Source organism: Macrosteles quadrilineatus, unplaced genomic scaffold (assembly GCF_028750875.1).
Source record: "Macrosteles quadrilineatus isolate MER2022 unplaced genomic scaffold, UCM_ALF_1.0 Scaffold_3__2_contigs__length_128488019, whole genome shotgun sequence".
In the NCBI taxonomy this organism is placed as follows: Eukaryota; Metazoa; Arthropoda; class Insecta; order Hemiptera; family Cicadellidae; genus Macrosteles; species Macrosteles quadrilineatus.
In genome coordinates, this window is record NW_026542596.1 from 40,823,744 (window position 1) to 40,840,091 (window position 16,348).

At 35.0% G+C, this 16,348-nt stretch overlaps 1 protein-coding gene across 6 annotated transcripts in view; it reads right to left on the reverse strand.

The window, feature by feature from the left end:
- The window catches only part of LOC128990769 (phospholipid-transporting ATPase IA), an 83,090-nt gene extending 69,215 nt beyond the window's left edge, over positions 1 to 13,875 (reverse strand). For all 6 annotated transcript variants that reach the window (XM_054413337.1, XM_054413340.1, XM_054413341.1 and 3 more), the window contains exon 1: positions 13,648 to 13,875. Coding sequence is in view for 1 of the 6 variants with exons in the window: in XM_054413336.1 (XP_054269311.1) it covers positions 13,648 to 13,696 (49 nt within the window). In the remaining 5 variants the exon portion in view is untranslated. The remainder of the gene's footprint in view (positions 1 to 13,647) is intronic.
- Between the last annotated feature and the right edge of the window lie 2,473 nt (positions 13,876 to 16,348).

The following is a 16,348-nucleotide window of genomic DNA, read 5'->3' on the forward strand; positions in this document are numbered from 1 at the left end:
GCTGAATGTCAAGAAAGATTGGACTCATCAAGTAAAATTAACTGTCTGCAAGTCGATCCACCATCACTGGTTGTTTAAACAATAAATCCATGCTTTACAGTTAGTATTGACTATGGATACTGAAGTAGAGAATTTATAGGCACCAGCTGTAATAATGAGTAAATGGCTTTTATTAAAATAGCTGTAGTAATGCAGTTCCAAAAGAATCAATCGTGTTACATGTTTCGGCGAGATACCATCGTCAAACTTGATTAGCTTCATTAATTGTTTAAGTAGGCCTATGGGCACACATTCAACGCACGACAAATACGACAAGGAAATAAGTAATTTTTTCCTACAACTGCGTGGAAATGATCACATTTCCATACCTCTGTAAACAGTACGCAAAATAGCTGATTGCCGCTCTAGAGCGGGAATGGATCATTCCCACTCGCTAAATCAGCTGATTTCAAAGTTGTCGTTTCTACACCAACCACAGCCGCGGATCCGGTACCGGTACGTTAGTTAACAATCCGTAAGCAAATTGCATAACCTCCAACAAGTAAGCATAACCTAAATGAAATTTTATATACAACGAAAAAGTTAACCTTTGTCTTATTAAAAGTTAATTATGGTGGTAGGAAAAGTCTTGTGTGTATTACTAACACAAACAGGCATTGTGCCTTTAATACACAAATAGCAGCTATTGTAGAAAGAGGCCTATCACGGAATCACAGAATTGCCGGTACGCGAGCAGGAACAGCTGTTGTGACAATGTTTTTTCCGAGATACGCCTATCATCTTTCTACAATAAATATTTATTTCCATGTCTTATGTATAGGCTTTACTAGCCCGTGCCAGCCCCAAGCATTCCAATCAGACGGGGTCAGAGGACAGGTTCCATCATACAGACTATAGTTACACGACGGTATGAGTATGAAATTTGAGCCTGGTGAGAAACCTCGAACATACTTGTAACATAGCTCGAGCCCTCAGAGTCTGTGGTCGTGATCGTATGTTGTTTGACCTTTTATCGATTTTCACATTCTCCTATACATAGTACATGGAGAAAATAATGATTTCTTCATGTTTGAATTTTGGGTGGATATATCCGCGTTGGGTCCCTCTGAACCCCAAAAAGTTGTTTTCGAAGTGATGTCTGTGTGTGTAGATGTCCTATTATGATGCCATAATAATTTAGAACTAATCCATAGTATCTTAAGCAGCGTTTTATTATTTTTTTAATTTGGATTTTAATGCTGATTTTCCCATTAAACTCCAACAAATAACCAAAAGATCGTTCGAACGATTCTGATAAAAATGTTGTGTGGTATAGTCATTTTAACTCTAAACCAAACGGTACAATCTCCAATGTTGTAAAAAATACGGTTCAAAAGTTATTGCAACGTTTGTGATTTCCTCCATACTGTAACATCATAGTTACTTGAACTGCCTACCCATTAAGGGTTGTTGACAAGTTGAACTGTTTAATAAAACTATCGATTTATGCCAATGTAAATCACGGCATTGTCCAAGTCCCATGCCAATTTTAAATTCTATATTTATGTTTACCTGAGGACGGGATCACATATTATATCCCGAAACGTCGCGAAACTATTTAATAATTACAATCACTAAAATATCTGCAACAACACTCAAAATAACACAAATAGCTAAAGCTTAATCGTTTTCGACCATGATGGTAGAGTTAGCGCAATCGGGCAAACGATCAATTAAAGACAGATAATGGCGATTGTGGAAGAAACACGCCAGACTGGGGTTTCCGATCGTGGAGTAGAACAAAGGCGTGGTTGAGGGTGTGGCTCGTCTCATCCTTACACGGGGAATTCGTTAAACTTTGTACACTACACTTTATGTTGACAAGTCTAGAGAAATATTTAAACACAATTCGTAATTCCCGTTAGTCTTATCGCAGATGCTAGTCACTTGTTTTTCCAACAATTAACGAAGTGGTGTTGAAACTCTCTTCTTTGTTTAATTTCACGTGCTGGATCTGTTTAAAATGAGGATTCTTTTCTATTAGCACAAAAAATCGCAAAAAATAAATTGTAGGTCTTAATGAGATATGACGAATAAAGTTGTGGTGGTATGAAGACTAATTTACCTGAGTTCCCTTTAGGTTCGTCATCTCATAGACACATGCTAAAAATAACTCTATTATCGTGTTGATGAGAAACCTAAACCTAAGCATGGTCCAAGATTGGTTGTAGCCCACTTGATCACCTACTATCAAAGCGAAGTTGGCTGACTCCGGTCAAACTGTCACTACGCAATAGTCCGTAATCCTTTCAAACTGACTAAGAAGGAATTTCACTTAAAAGTTACCTTTCCCATTACTTTAAATAAGGCACATGGATAGACGTAACGAAGGAAGGACTGCACAAGCCAGACCCTTTTTTTACACATTCAATCTTTTGTGGCTTTGTCAAGGGTGGTCAAGGGTGCGCTTTTTCAGTGAAAAAAAACGAAGCCATCAACACAAAAATCTGACACGGCCATATTATTACTTCGAACATAGTGTTCAAAGAGGTCCTGTAAACGTGTAAAAACGTAAATAACTTAACATTATATTTTGAAAAAGTTATTTATCTAAAATGTAGATCCGCATCTATTCCTGAAGTAAGGACCCATACAACGATGCACTTACTATGCAGTATTACCGTATGTTGTGTAGTTTCAAGAATGGGATTTGAGAAGGATCCAGTGTGAATGCTTGGCACCGGTCGGATAGTCTTAAGCCGGGTTTACACTATGTAGCAAAAACTGCTATATATAACTTTTGCTATATAACATTGTTATATAACTTTTGCTATATAACATTGCTATATAACTTTTACGATACAAAAAAGTTACAGACAATTTTGTGATTCCGGTGCCCGTGCTATATGTTATATGTAGCACAACCTCATTTACATTATGTATCGAAAATGTCGAGCCGAAGAGACATTGTTCGAGGCAGCTATCACGGTGATCGAAAGTCAGAAGCGGAAGCGATCCATAATTAAAACGCGAAATAAGACTATGGTAGATTCAAAAATGTTTTACGTATGACCACAACGCCGGTTGTCCACGAACAGTTCAATTAAAGTTTATAATAGCATCCCGATCCCACGCACTGTCGCTTTACAGTCTTTCCATTGTAAACAAAGATCCCCGAGCCCCGAGCAAAAACGTCCGTACACAGGAGGCTACAACTGTGAACTTTTGTGAACTGTTGACACTAAATGCTACATATAGCAGATGCTAGACGAAAAATATTTGTATAACATTGCTACATATAGCAATGTTAGATGTAGCATGCATTTCTTTTGATCTTTACCGACTCCCGATGGATAGCACAATTTTTGCTATATATAGCAGAATCTGCTACATATAGCAGTATTATATAGCACTTTTGAAAAGTGACTCTTTCTACTTCTAGCAAATGTTATATAACATTGCTAGATGTTACACAAATCTGCTATATAGCAGGTTTTGCTACATAGTGTAAACCCGGCTTTATTCAATTCAAGTTCTTGAAACTTGGATGAGAAGAAAAATTAATTCTCTTTTTACAAGCTGTTACTCCGATTGGGTCTGAACCCTGGGGTAAAAATTGCAACATGTTTCATATTATTTTTACCACCTTGTTAATTTTTACATACATCGCATAGTAGTATGAACACGTTAAACGATAATTACAAGTTGTAGTTGTACAGTAACATGTAGTTGTACAACACGCGTAGTCTCTGATTGGTTAATTAACACCGATCATTGTAGCCTCTTATCTGCTTATTTACAGTTTTTAAATGTTTACAGCATTAGTGTAGAAACATACAGACAGCGTAGAGTAGCGCAACGTAGCGTAGCGTAGCCGAGCGCAGCGTTGTCCAATACACACAGAGAGCGCAGCGTAGCGTAGCGCAACATAAGTTGTAGACGGTCTTAAAGGTACATCAGCATAGAGGATGGCTCTGTCGAAGACGACTCGTATTAGTTTTGTCGAAAATATCGAAAATTTTAATAGTCAAAGGTTATATATTAACAGGCCATATTTTACACATTAAAGAGTAAAAAGTTGAAAATAATTTATAAATAATTTTTTTTAAACAAAACGTTTTTAAACGCACTAAAGAGTAGAAAATAATTTATAAATATGTTGAGAGTATAAATACTTGTAAGATTTAAAACGAAAAACGTTGGGTGCATGCAATTAATTGATAATAATACATTAGCTCGCTTTCTTGTCCGGTACAAATTTTGCAATCGATTTTATACTAAGTTCCCGATGAGCCAGAGACTTGAAACTTGAAACATAGCTCACAAATGGATGACAATGCAATATTATATCATTTAATTTTCATATTTCCCTTGGGCTACGACCCATGGGCTTGTTTTTATTAACTCGCTAGTCGCTTTCCTACAAATTTTGATATAAGTTTTAAACAAAGTTCCCGATGAGCTAGAGACTTGAAATTTGAAACATAGCTCACAAATGGATGACAATTCAATACAGTATTATATCATTTAATTTTCACATTTCCCACGGGATACACCCCATGGGCTTCCACATTTTCCATGTTTACATTTTGAAAGAATGTAAACATATCAATTAATTTAAGTCAGCTGTGAATACTTAAATTTGACAGTTCGAAGAGCAAAGGTTAAGAGGTACAGGTTCTGCTCCAGATATATTCTAAAAATATAAACAAGCATTTTAAAGTAAAGATAAAACATATGATTAGAGATAATAAGGTTTTGGTTTGTTGTATTAGTAAAAGGTTATATATTAACAGGCCATATCAAATATATTTAACATATTTACACATTAAAGACTAAAAAGTTGAAAATAATTTATAAATAAAAAACTGTTTAAAACAAAACGTTTTTAAACGCACTAAAAAGTAGAAAATAATTTATAAATATGTTGAGAGTATAAACACTTGTAAGATTTAAAACGAAAAACGTTGGGTGCATGCAATTAATTGATAATAATACATTAGTTCAATAGGTGAAGGTAATTGTAAATTATCTATTGCATGCACCCCACGTTTTTCATTTTAAATCTTACAAGTATTTATCCTCTCAATATATTTATAAAATATTTTCTAATTTTTAGTGCGTTTAAAAACGTTTTGTTTTAAAAAAGTTTTTTATTTATAAATTACTGGTGGCAGTTTTGATCAGTAGGAGAAGTTCTGGGGTGCATGAAGTGTGTAAAGGCAGGGGCAAACATGGTGAATACATCTTTTTCCAATCCTTAGGAAATATGAGTCTCGGTTCAAGAATAACACAAGAATGTCGACTACAACGTTCGATTACATATTTAGTTTGGTGAAGGATGATTAAGAGAAGCTGACAACTAATTGGAGGAGACCAATTGGTGCAGAAAAGAGACTAGTATTGACTTTAAAGCGTGTCTGCAGTCGAATGCGCTCCAATACACTCTGAGAAAAACAAAATAGTTTGTTCCTCGGTCGTACGCTGCGCTGCGCTGCGCTACGCTACGCCGAAATACGCTACTAGTATGTCATACCTCATTTCAATGCACGGTTTTGATTTAAAACATGCGCTGCGCTGCGCTACGCTACGCTGTCTGTATGTTTTTACACGATGATACAAACGAAAGTGTTGGAAACGTATTAGGTAGTGCGTACTACGTTACTGTCAGATGGATCCATTGTAGTTCAATTGTAAACAAAGCTGTTTTGTGTTACGATTGTCAAGAATGACATTTGAATACTGAGGTAGACTTCACATCCATACAAACTATCTAGCCAAGATTTTCTATTCAAATAGAACATAGTTTTAAAATGAGTTTCTCACAAAGTGTCCTACTACGAATAGCTAAACGTTATATTCCCCCATTTTCGTGGTAATGAAAGTTTGTGTTTAATAAGATATGCTTGAGACTTGCAATAAACTATGTAAATAGTAACTTGTCTTTTCAGTTCGCAACTGTTTAACAGTTGGCGCAATTGCTAGAAACATTTAATTTTCATCAGCATAGTCTGTTAACAGCTCGACACAACAACTACGTTAGTATTTTTCTAGTTATCGTGCTACGTTAACAGCTCTAAACAAGACCGCGACAATACAAAATTGGCAACGCCGCAACCCCGGCCTACTGAAACAGCTGTAAAACTGACCAATAGATCAGTTTAGTTATCAGTTATGGTCTGTGATAGATTAATTAAACCAAGCTTTATAGCACATGAATGGGGTTTCTACAAATGTTTGACCTGTTAGTAGCACAAAAAAGTTTGTTGTGATTTTAGGTTTAAATATCTTGTGTTTGAAAAAAATAGACAATTGAATATTTTGTAATTACCAAAACATACTATTCATGGAACATAAATTTAGTACAATTTGGCCCGGTGATGTATCCCAAACAACAGCTGCTAACATCTCGTAAGGCTAATGTTGATAACAGATGACAATATTGTGATATCGGCGACCGCGCCCTACAGATATCCACCACGCCTTTCTCATCTTCCAACACGGAACAACTCTGTACTCTATTCTACTACTCTTCCTTGCCAAGTCCTGAATTACCCGGTACGCATCAACAATGGATAGCTCGGTGGTTCGGAGCCCAGCTTTAACTGTAAGTCCGTAATCTATTTGCGGACAGATCCAGGTAAAGGAAACGTTCTTCCTATTCAATTACGTAATATGACAGTGAATTATTTAATTAAAAGCAGCCTAACATATTGTCAGTCAAATGCTGATAAGATTAAAACATTGTGATATGCTATTGTGATAACTACCAACAGCTATCTGCAACGCCTAGTTTCCAACGTGGACAACTACCCTTTCTTTCCTTTCTGTCACCGAAACTCGGCTGAACTGGTGTTTATATCACGGACCTTCTATCCAGGAGGTCCCGGGTTCAAATCTTGTCAATGACCGATGGCTTTTAACAATATGTGATAACGTGACCCGGTATTTAGGATGAGGCGTACAATATTGGTCCTCCTACTACTTGAGTACTTATGCATGTAGAAATAGGATTTTCAGTAGAAATTTCTCACATGGAAAATTAAGTTTGTAACAGCTACTAGCACTTAGTCAGACTAATGCTAATAGAGGAGATAACAACATTTATATCCACCCGTTAAAACTCCCACACCTTCCTAGTTTTCCAACATACACGAAAATACTCTTCCTATCCTTACTCTCAACAGAGCCATGCTTATAGTAGTTGTATCACAGAACTTGTGGTTTATACGTCACGAGTTAGAATCCTGCCAAACTGTGATGAATTAAAACAGTGTTCAATCTCCATATTAAATTGGTATATCCCTGTGGCTCGTAGTTCACCTTGAAATAAGGACCCACTTTCATAGTTAATTAGAAATTCAATAATACACATCTTTTAGGAGACAAGAGCTTTCTGACGATAGAAATTGGCTAAAACATGCCTCCTCAAACAGTCCTCGGCATTTGAAATTGTTGTTTCTTTCTCTTTTTTCGAGAACTCTCTTCACAATTGTCAAACATAATTAGTTGGTTAACAGCTGCCTAACACCCCATCAGACTAATGCTGATAACAGATGTCAACACTGTGATATTGTATTGGAGACCCGCTCTACTGCCACACCTTTCTTGTGTTTTAAGGACATAACTTACTCCCATTTTCCTTACTTTCACATTTACACTCATAATCAGTCTTTGTCCTCACTAAATAATAGGTCTGTTGGGCAAAGGGAATTTTATTTGAAAAAAATTGTAGAATGCTGCTTTTCAGCCAAAAACGATAGGTACCACTATAAAAAGGTATCACGTTTTTTTGCATGTATAAGTTACATGTATAAGTTGGACAGCTACAATACCAAAAATACCATATTTACTGTGTGAATACAAGGTTTTTCCAGCCTGCATTAAATTTCACTGTGTGTGCTTTACTTTTTGGTGAAACAATACTTAAGGACATCAAGAGTATAAATAGGTACCCCCGCCGCAGCAAACCTGCAGACTAAGCGAATTTCCATTTGCCTGATTGGATTTACACTAAAATGTCTCCTTAAAAATATCACATTTATTCCCTATTTAAATAGAATCAGTTTAACACATACTTAGGTTTGCTGCAACAGGGGGGGGGGTAAAAGTGTTTTTTATGTAAAATGTTAATAGTTAGTAAGAAATAAAAACATTTTCCAAATTTGGGCAAAACATTTTAAAAAAACAAGCAAACTACAACAGTTTACTTATTCTCCATAAGAATAACATGTGAATTTTAAATTTACAATTTTTTGGAATTTTCTCCGTAACCATTAGGTGCATTATAACGCTTCAATATACTAAATTATTCGTTTTTTAAGCTCTACAAAATAGTTTGGAAAGAAATTGCAAAATGTTATGTTTTTTGAGTCAAAAGTGGGAAAATCCCATTTCACCCCATAAAACTCCATGGGGTAAATAAATACAATACACTCCCACACAACAGAAATATATCTTAAAATTCTTCAGATAATCCATAATGATGATAAAGCAACAAGAGAGATGTTCAAGTTATGGTTTTACCATTTAACTACCGTTTAAAACTATTTGGTTTTTATTTTACTACTGACTGACATTAACAAATGAATCATTTTAAACAAATAAAAGTAGATAAGAGTAGGTTAGGTCAGGATAATCATTGTACTGCATTGATATAATCTATTGTAAATATCCAACAGTTAGTTGATAGTGTATACATGTGGTTTTATAATTTTGAATGATTTGATCAACACTCCTTAGTGAATGTCTGTCTCTAGAGGGAAGTAGCTGTTCCCGTAGGTGGCATGGCAAGACCAAGGCCCGAGACCCATTTACTTTTCATTTTTATGTCCCCAGACGACAAAAACAGAAGTTACTCGGACAACATAAGTAACTTTTGTCTGATTTTGATTAAATTTGGGTAGGAGGTGTAGGGTGGGATGAACATAAAAACGTGGATTTAGGGTCAACATCAGAAAAATTTAAATCTGCATAGTCTGCAGGTTAGCTGTAGCGGGGGTATTTCAGATATTTATGATGAAACAACAACAACTGTACCGGTTATAGATTATAGTACTGGTTGTCAGCTGAATAGTGAGTAAATATACCAAAATAACTAATTAAAGAAACTGTGATACAAATTTGGTTAAGTTGTCAGCTATGATTACTAACAGACCACTAAGGGCCCTTGCAGTGCAGTGTGGAGCTGTTTTAATGAGAAACCCTGCTTGAGTATTGTCAAAGGGGTCACTGCACAGTTGAATACAATGTTTACTTCATAAAACAGTGTTTTTGACTGTATGGATATATAATGCTTAACTAGAGATATACTGTTGACAAATAATAATAAAATATGTTTATAATGTGTCATTAGTACATTTAATAATATTTAAAAATTGGTTTTATTTTAACAATGAGTCTTAAATGGTTTAAAAATACTTGTGCCAACTTAATCTCCTTCACTATTGCACTTTATGTTCTAATTTAGGCCTGCCAATAAGTATTCAAAATGTATTAAGGCAATATATTTAGTATAACCAAACACCGATTATACTGGAAGATAAAAATTCTAAAACTAACTATGTGTATGTAGAAGTTATATAAATTGTAGGTTTTAAAAAAGGTTCAAAAGATTGTACCTAGTTTGAGTTAACTGTTATAAAAAACCCCCAAAGAATAGAGCATGTTACATGGCATAGTTTCCTTGAAAAGTGGAGTCTAAAATATATCGGGGAATAATATTACTCACAGTACTATCCAAAATACAAGAGATTTAAAGGGAACTCGCATGTTAATAGTTTAGTTATTCTATTACACGATTGGAAAAATGATTTATTGTTGTTTGGTGTTTTTATTTAAGATTTAATTACCTACGCCACAGCAAACCTGCCGTCTAAACGAATTTCCATTTGCCTTAAATGATTTTCAATTAATCTATTTAAATTAGGCTACCTTAGGTTTAACGAGTACCTAGGTTTTGCTGCTACAGTACAAGGAGATTAATAAAGTATGTTTTTGAGTAAAAAGAAAAAATATAGCTTAGTATAAATTCAATAAATTTGCCAAGTTTGATCAAAATATATCCATAAACACGCAAACTACAACATCTTACAATATTCTCCATAAGAATAACATGGGAATTTTAAATGTAAAATTTTGCGAGTTTTCTCCGTAGCGAATAACCGTACAAAAACACTTTGATATAAAGAATTATTTGTTTTTCAAGCTCATTAAGAAGGGGACAGGGAAATTGGGAAATTTTATGTTTCGGGTGACAAAAATTAGGAAAACAAAATATGTTTAAACCCCATAAAACCCCATTCCCATGGTCTGATCATGCTGGTTAGCGAACGCATTAAAGTTTATCTCGCCTTACACCTTCAAACCAAATTTCATCAAAATCGGACAAAAATTACCCTAAGTTATCGTGTTCACACTCACATATAATATACATATACATACATATTAATATACATACCGTACATATATATATACACATATGCAAATTTTAACGAATGTTGTTTTTGGCCTCTGGAGACATCAAAATGAAAAAGTAAATCCGTCCCGGGCCTAGGTCATAAAACCCCCATTCCCATGGTCTCATCATGCTGGTTAGCGAACTTATTCAAGTTTATCTCACCTTACACCTTCAAACCAAATTTCATCAAAATCGGACAAAAATTTCCCTAAGTTATCGTGTTTACACTCACATATATAATATACATATATACATATGCAAATTTGAATGAATGTTGTTTTTGGCCTCTGGGGACATCAAAAAGAAAAAGTAAATCTGTCCCGGGCCTAGGTCTTAAACCGTGCCACCTATGGTAATAGCTAGGTACTTCCCTAAAGTGAAATTCGCTAACACCAATGTACAACCCTCTAATAACGTCCACCCAACATTATAAATCACATTTTACAATTTTAAAGACAACGTAAGAGCTGAGCTGTGATGTTTGAAATTGAAAATTTGAATTTTTGAACTAGGCCTACAGTAAAAGAAACATAAAGGTTTTAAAAATCCAGTTCACCAAATTGACTTGACTGACAAGGATTGTGGAGATCCGATAATAGAACCCATATAATGTCTTAGGTTGAATAAACACAAATATGGATGATAAATGAAGCTACACAAATAAACTTGATACTAGGCTACATAACATAATTGATATTAAACCAGATTTACCCATCACAGACAATAAAACTTCAAGCATCACAGATCTTCAATAGTGTTGGGGTATGGTTTAAACAGAATGTTTTGTTGCTGCCCCTGATAGACAGCTTAGGGTTATTGACACAATTGTTACCGTAATCAAGTCGCTTGAAACACTTTTCAGCCTCTATCAAAGTTTTAAAATGCTACCGGTATCTACTGAATTCATGGTGTTATTCAATTTAAGACTACATAAGTACCGGTACCTAAATTTTTAGTAGTTTTTTTATAAATAAAAATACCGTTTTAAAACAAAATTCGGTGAGTTATTGTACAGTCTAGGGGGTGACAATCCAAACAAATCTGCTGCCCAGATGTGTACTGGTAGTGAGGCAGGAACACATGAACGCCGCACTTTGTTTTTTCAAAAATGCTATATTAGTACGATACCACAATGGAACCTGGTTTTTCGAGACGATGGAATTTACGAATACCAGTGTCTCTTCCCCATTGGGCTACCGGTATTTTGTAAAAGTCAATGTCATGTGCCATGCATATTGGAGTAGATGGTAAAAAGGTAGGCATTTGAATACAGTTATAAAATACAGATGGGCTCTACAATACAAAACTAAAGTATTTATAGAGTCTTAATATGTAGGCTAAAACCTCTGTTAAATGAGTTATTTACTTGTTGAACCATACTTAACAAAGAATCTAGTTTGATCTGTCAATTTCAAAATGATCATAGGGGTTCCCATGGGGGGATCCATGCCCCCCCCCCCCCCAGATAAAAAGAACTTTACAAACTTTTTAAGACAAATTTTTTAGATACCGTAAGTATGTTGTTAATGTTCTAAAACGATCATGCTGGCTCTCCAGAGAAGACAATTGTGATTTAACTAACTTATATAAAATTTTCTGTAGAGAAGGGCTTGTTCCTTTGACCCTGAGATCAAGATACCGACCACCCCCCTTCCCTCCCAAACACCATATAAATTCTGCAGGTAACCATGAAACAAATTAACTCAAGTCATGTCACAGTAACTCAATTATATAGTAGTATGTCAATTAACTCAAGTCACAGTAAAAGAATAACAGGACAGATAGTAAGCACTAATTAGCTATTCCTAACACAAAATATATATTAGGCTACCTATTGTCTTTTTATTGCTCTTGAGTCCTCATAGCACTGAGATAGGATTTGAAACCACAATCAACTTCAATCTAATGCCATTACTGTAACCTAAATAGGCTAGGTAACTTTCCTAGTTACTATAATAAGTTACCTAGATAAACTTAAAACCCTTTGTTGTCGAATGGGGAGTATAGGTCGCCGCCCGCCATTTTGCCGACTGCTCGAAAATGGCATAGCCTACTATAAGGACAAAAAAAATATAAAAAAGTTTATTTTTTTGGTCGAATGGCGAATATAGGTCACCGGTAGCCATTTTTCCGTCTGCTCGAATGGCAAAATATACTCTCCGAAAAATAGGGAAAAAATTCGACCTCAAAGGGTTAAAGATCCTAGTGCCAAACTGAAAACAATTTCAAATTCCACTGGGCAATATTAATTCTATTTTATATTGAGATTTTGAAGAATCAATATAGGCCTACATAACATTTTGATCCTACTGCCCGAGCCTGCCTAATTAGCTTCTTAACAGCATCTATCATTTTTCATTTGATCAGACAAGGACGTTAATTTCAGCCGTTCCAGTCTGTTGAAAAACCCAAATGGTAAATGTTAATTTTTTGGGGAACATCATACTTTCACTCAAGTGTTTACAGGCAAGGCCTACATTTGTAGGCCCAGTGAGGTAACAATTTATGACTTGGCATGTGGAATAATGGGCTCAAGTTATATCAGACAACGTTCTCGCCTATGTGTTATCTGGACCTAAAACTCAAAAAGCTATTTCCATCCATCAGACCCTAAATTATTTCTCTATACTGTTAATAGCATGGGTAGACTTCCGTATCTGTTGGCACAAACAACCGAATGAAAATATTGACTATTTGATTGTTTCATTCGATATATCTTTTGGTTAGTTCTAGGTTTGGTTTAACCTTACCTAACTAACCAAACAATATATTGAATGATCGATATATCGATCGATATTTTCATTCAGTTGTTTGTGCCAACAGATACGCAAGTCTACCAAATAGCATTTCAGCTAACAATCATACCCTATTGAATCTGTTCGAATTGGTGTTTTAGTCTATCACTGTAACTTAAATAGAATTAAGTTAGGTTAGTTTAGGCAGAAATAAGCCTAAACTTAAGACATTCTCAATATTCCAAATTTCATGAAAACACAGCCTTTGTAAGTTACCTGTAATATTATAACATTTAGGTTATCTAGGGAGGTGGCTTATTTGATTCATTGAAATAACTTATTTAGTTTTACTTAAATTAATACAAACGATGGTTATCACAAAAAGGTTAATCACATGCAATGATTAGACAAATCTATCACAAAAACATTCCTTCGGTATCAACTAGGATATAACAATTCAAAATTCGAACTTACAAGCTGCAGAATTCAACTCATTGTAGAGGATCCTGGACGTGCTGAACATTTCAAGTGTGACATTTGTGATGACTTCTACTATATCCTTTCAAACTCACGAAAAACTAATCACAAAGCATTAGAAACACAATTAATAACTCAAAATAGATTTAAACACAATATTACTAAAAGTACCTAAATTCATAACAGCAGTGAAATTCTTGTCCGTCAGTTTTAGTTAACAGTGCAGTGCAGTGCAGACAGAAGAGAAAACAAAATACGGCAAGACGTCAGACGACACGATGTTCAGGGTGACCACACTTAAAACGAAAAACGTCTTGTTACATGCTAGATGTCCATATAATCATATATGTATATAGTCCCACTCATTGTTACTAAGAATAGTACTTAATGAGAACTTGATTCAGCACAAAACCATCATCATCAATCCTCATTGATCATGCTGTTTTGTGTATCATGATCAATGGTTAGTAAATTGCAGTATGTAAAATATAGAGCATACATTTTACATATACATTTTCATTTTACATATGCGTACAGACTATAGAATACTGTAATTTTACTCTATAGTCTATGATACTACTTTTTAGCGAATTTCCCTATAGGGAAGTAGTTATTACCGTAGGTGGCACGGTAAGACCTAGACCCGGGACCGATTTACTTTTTCATTTTGATGTCCCCAGAGGCCAAAAACACTATTCGTTCAAATTTTTATATATGTATATATATATATAGACTTATATATATATATATATATATATATATATATACGTCCGTGAACGCGATAACTTGAGTAATTTTTGTCCGATTTTGATGAAATTTGGTTTAAAGGTGTAAAGCGGGATAAACTTGAATGAGTTCGCGAACCAGCACGATCGGACCATGGGAACGGGGCTTTACGGGGGGTTTTATGGGGTAAAAATTGGTTTTTCTCACTTTTGCCCCTCAAAACACAAAATTTCCCAATTTCTGTTTAGACCTTTTTAAAGAGCTTAAAAAAACAAATAATTTAGTATACAAAAGTATTTTTGTTCAATTATTAGTAACGGAGAAAATTTAAAAAAATTGTAAATTTAAAATTCCCATGTTATTCTTATGGAGAATATTGTCAAATGTTGTAGTTTGCTTGTTTATGAATATATTTTGATCAAACTTGTCAAATTTATTTATTTTGTACTAAGCTATCAATATTTTACTCAAAAACACACTTTATTTGTTTCCTTGTAGCAGCAAACCTAGGTACTCGTTAAACCTAATGTTATTAAAATATAATTTAACTGAAAATCAATTCAGACAAATGGAAATTCGCTTAGTCGGCAGGTTTGCTGCGGCGGGGGTATTTCATTTTAGTCTAATCCCTCTACTGAAAACATTTCATCCTGTGGCCCTGAACTCCGAAGTTTACTAATAAGCTACACCATAGATACAGTAAGGACTATGTTTTATCCCACGCCCTGCAGTTTTACTGGGACTCGACTACGACTACAGTACAAGGGCCACAGCATACTACGACTACAATCAATTACCTGCAATACTACTATATAACCTCGGGAGCCCGGGATTGCTCTTTACATTACCTACTTCAGGCAGAGGCAAGACCTAGGGGTAGCGGCATTAACACTTAGAAAAATCCATTGGTAATTTGGCAGGATTTGAACCCGGGCCAACCGTCCCACACTCTACCACTAGACCAGCTCACTCCCAAACCTATATTGAGCACTATATACACGAAAGCAAGTTATAACTCCATTGTACCTGATATAATATTGTGATCGTACACGTAAAACCTCAGGAGCTGACAACGTGGCTACGAGCATTGAATATATAACAATCATATAATATATTATTATAACATATAATATAGTGTTATATTATAACACTAAACAATTGAAACCTATTCACATGTGCGATGTAAAGAAAACAACTGTCCCTTCTCTTCGTTTAGCCTATGTCTCTGCGGAAGGCTGGATGATTTGGTAGCGGAATTTTACATGGAGTAGTACCATAGATAAAACGTTGGTTAGTCTTAGGTATGGTCTTTGGTGTCCAGGGATGAGGTCCCAAGGAATCTTACCCCCTGGGCAAAACTGACGTTACAGCCTAGGGGGTAAAATTCCGGCCGCGAACTTTCAAATTACTCAAAATGAGTTGAATAAATGTGGAATTCAATTAAATGTATCTTATTACTGTTGTGATTTAATCATAATAAATCTTCTATTATCTATCTATATATTAATAGGCAAGCATGTTTCTTTAAAACCTTTTTTCTCAGCTCGTGTGCATCGCAGGGGAAATCTACGCATACTGTTGGAAAGATATTTTCCTGTAGATGTGCAGAATGCTTTTAAAAATTAAAATAGGCTAACAAATAAGAACAAAAAATGAATTTGAAAACTTCAAAAAATTAACATGGACCATATGGGTTGCCATGATGGTGACGAAATAACAACAAAATGTAAACAGAAAATCAAAACAAATGGAAGAAATTCCAATCACATGTTTTATTTACAGTGTGGGGAGAAAATAGTGAAGTCTGTACATTAATTATTTTTGGTCGAGTTTCGACCACAGGACGACCACTAGTACTTATTTAATACGCAAGCAGGATTTTTGTGACAATTACTCCTCCGAAACTACTGAACCAATTGACATGTTTTTGGTGTCATTGGAAAGAGCGTAACGTGAAGTTGTGCAGGAAACT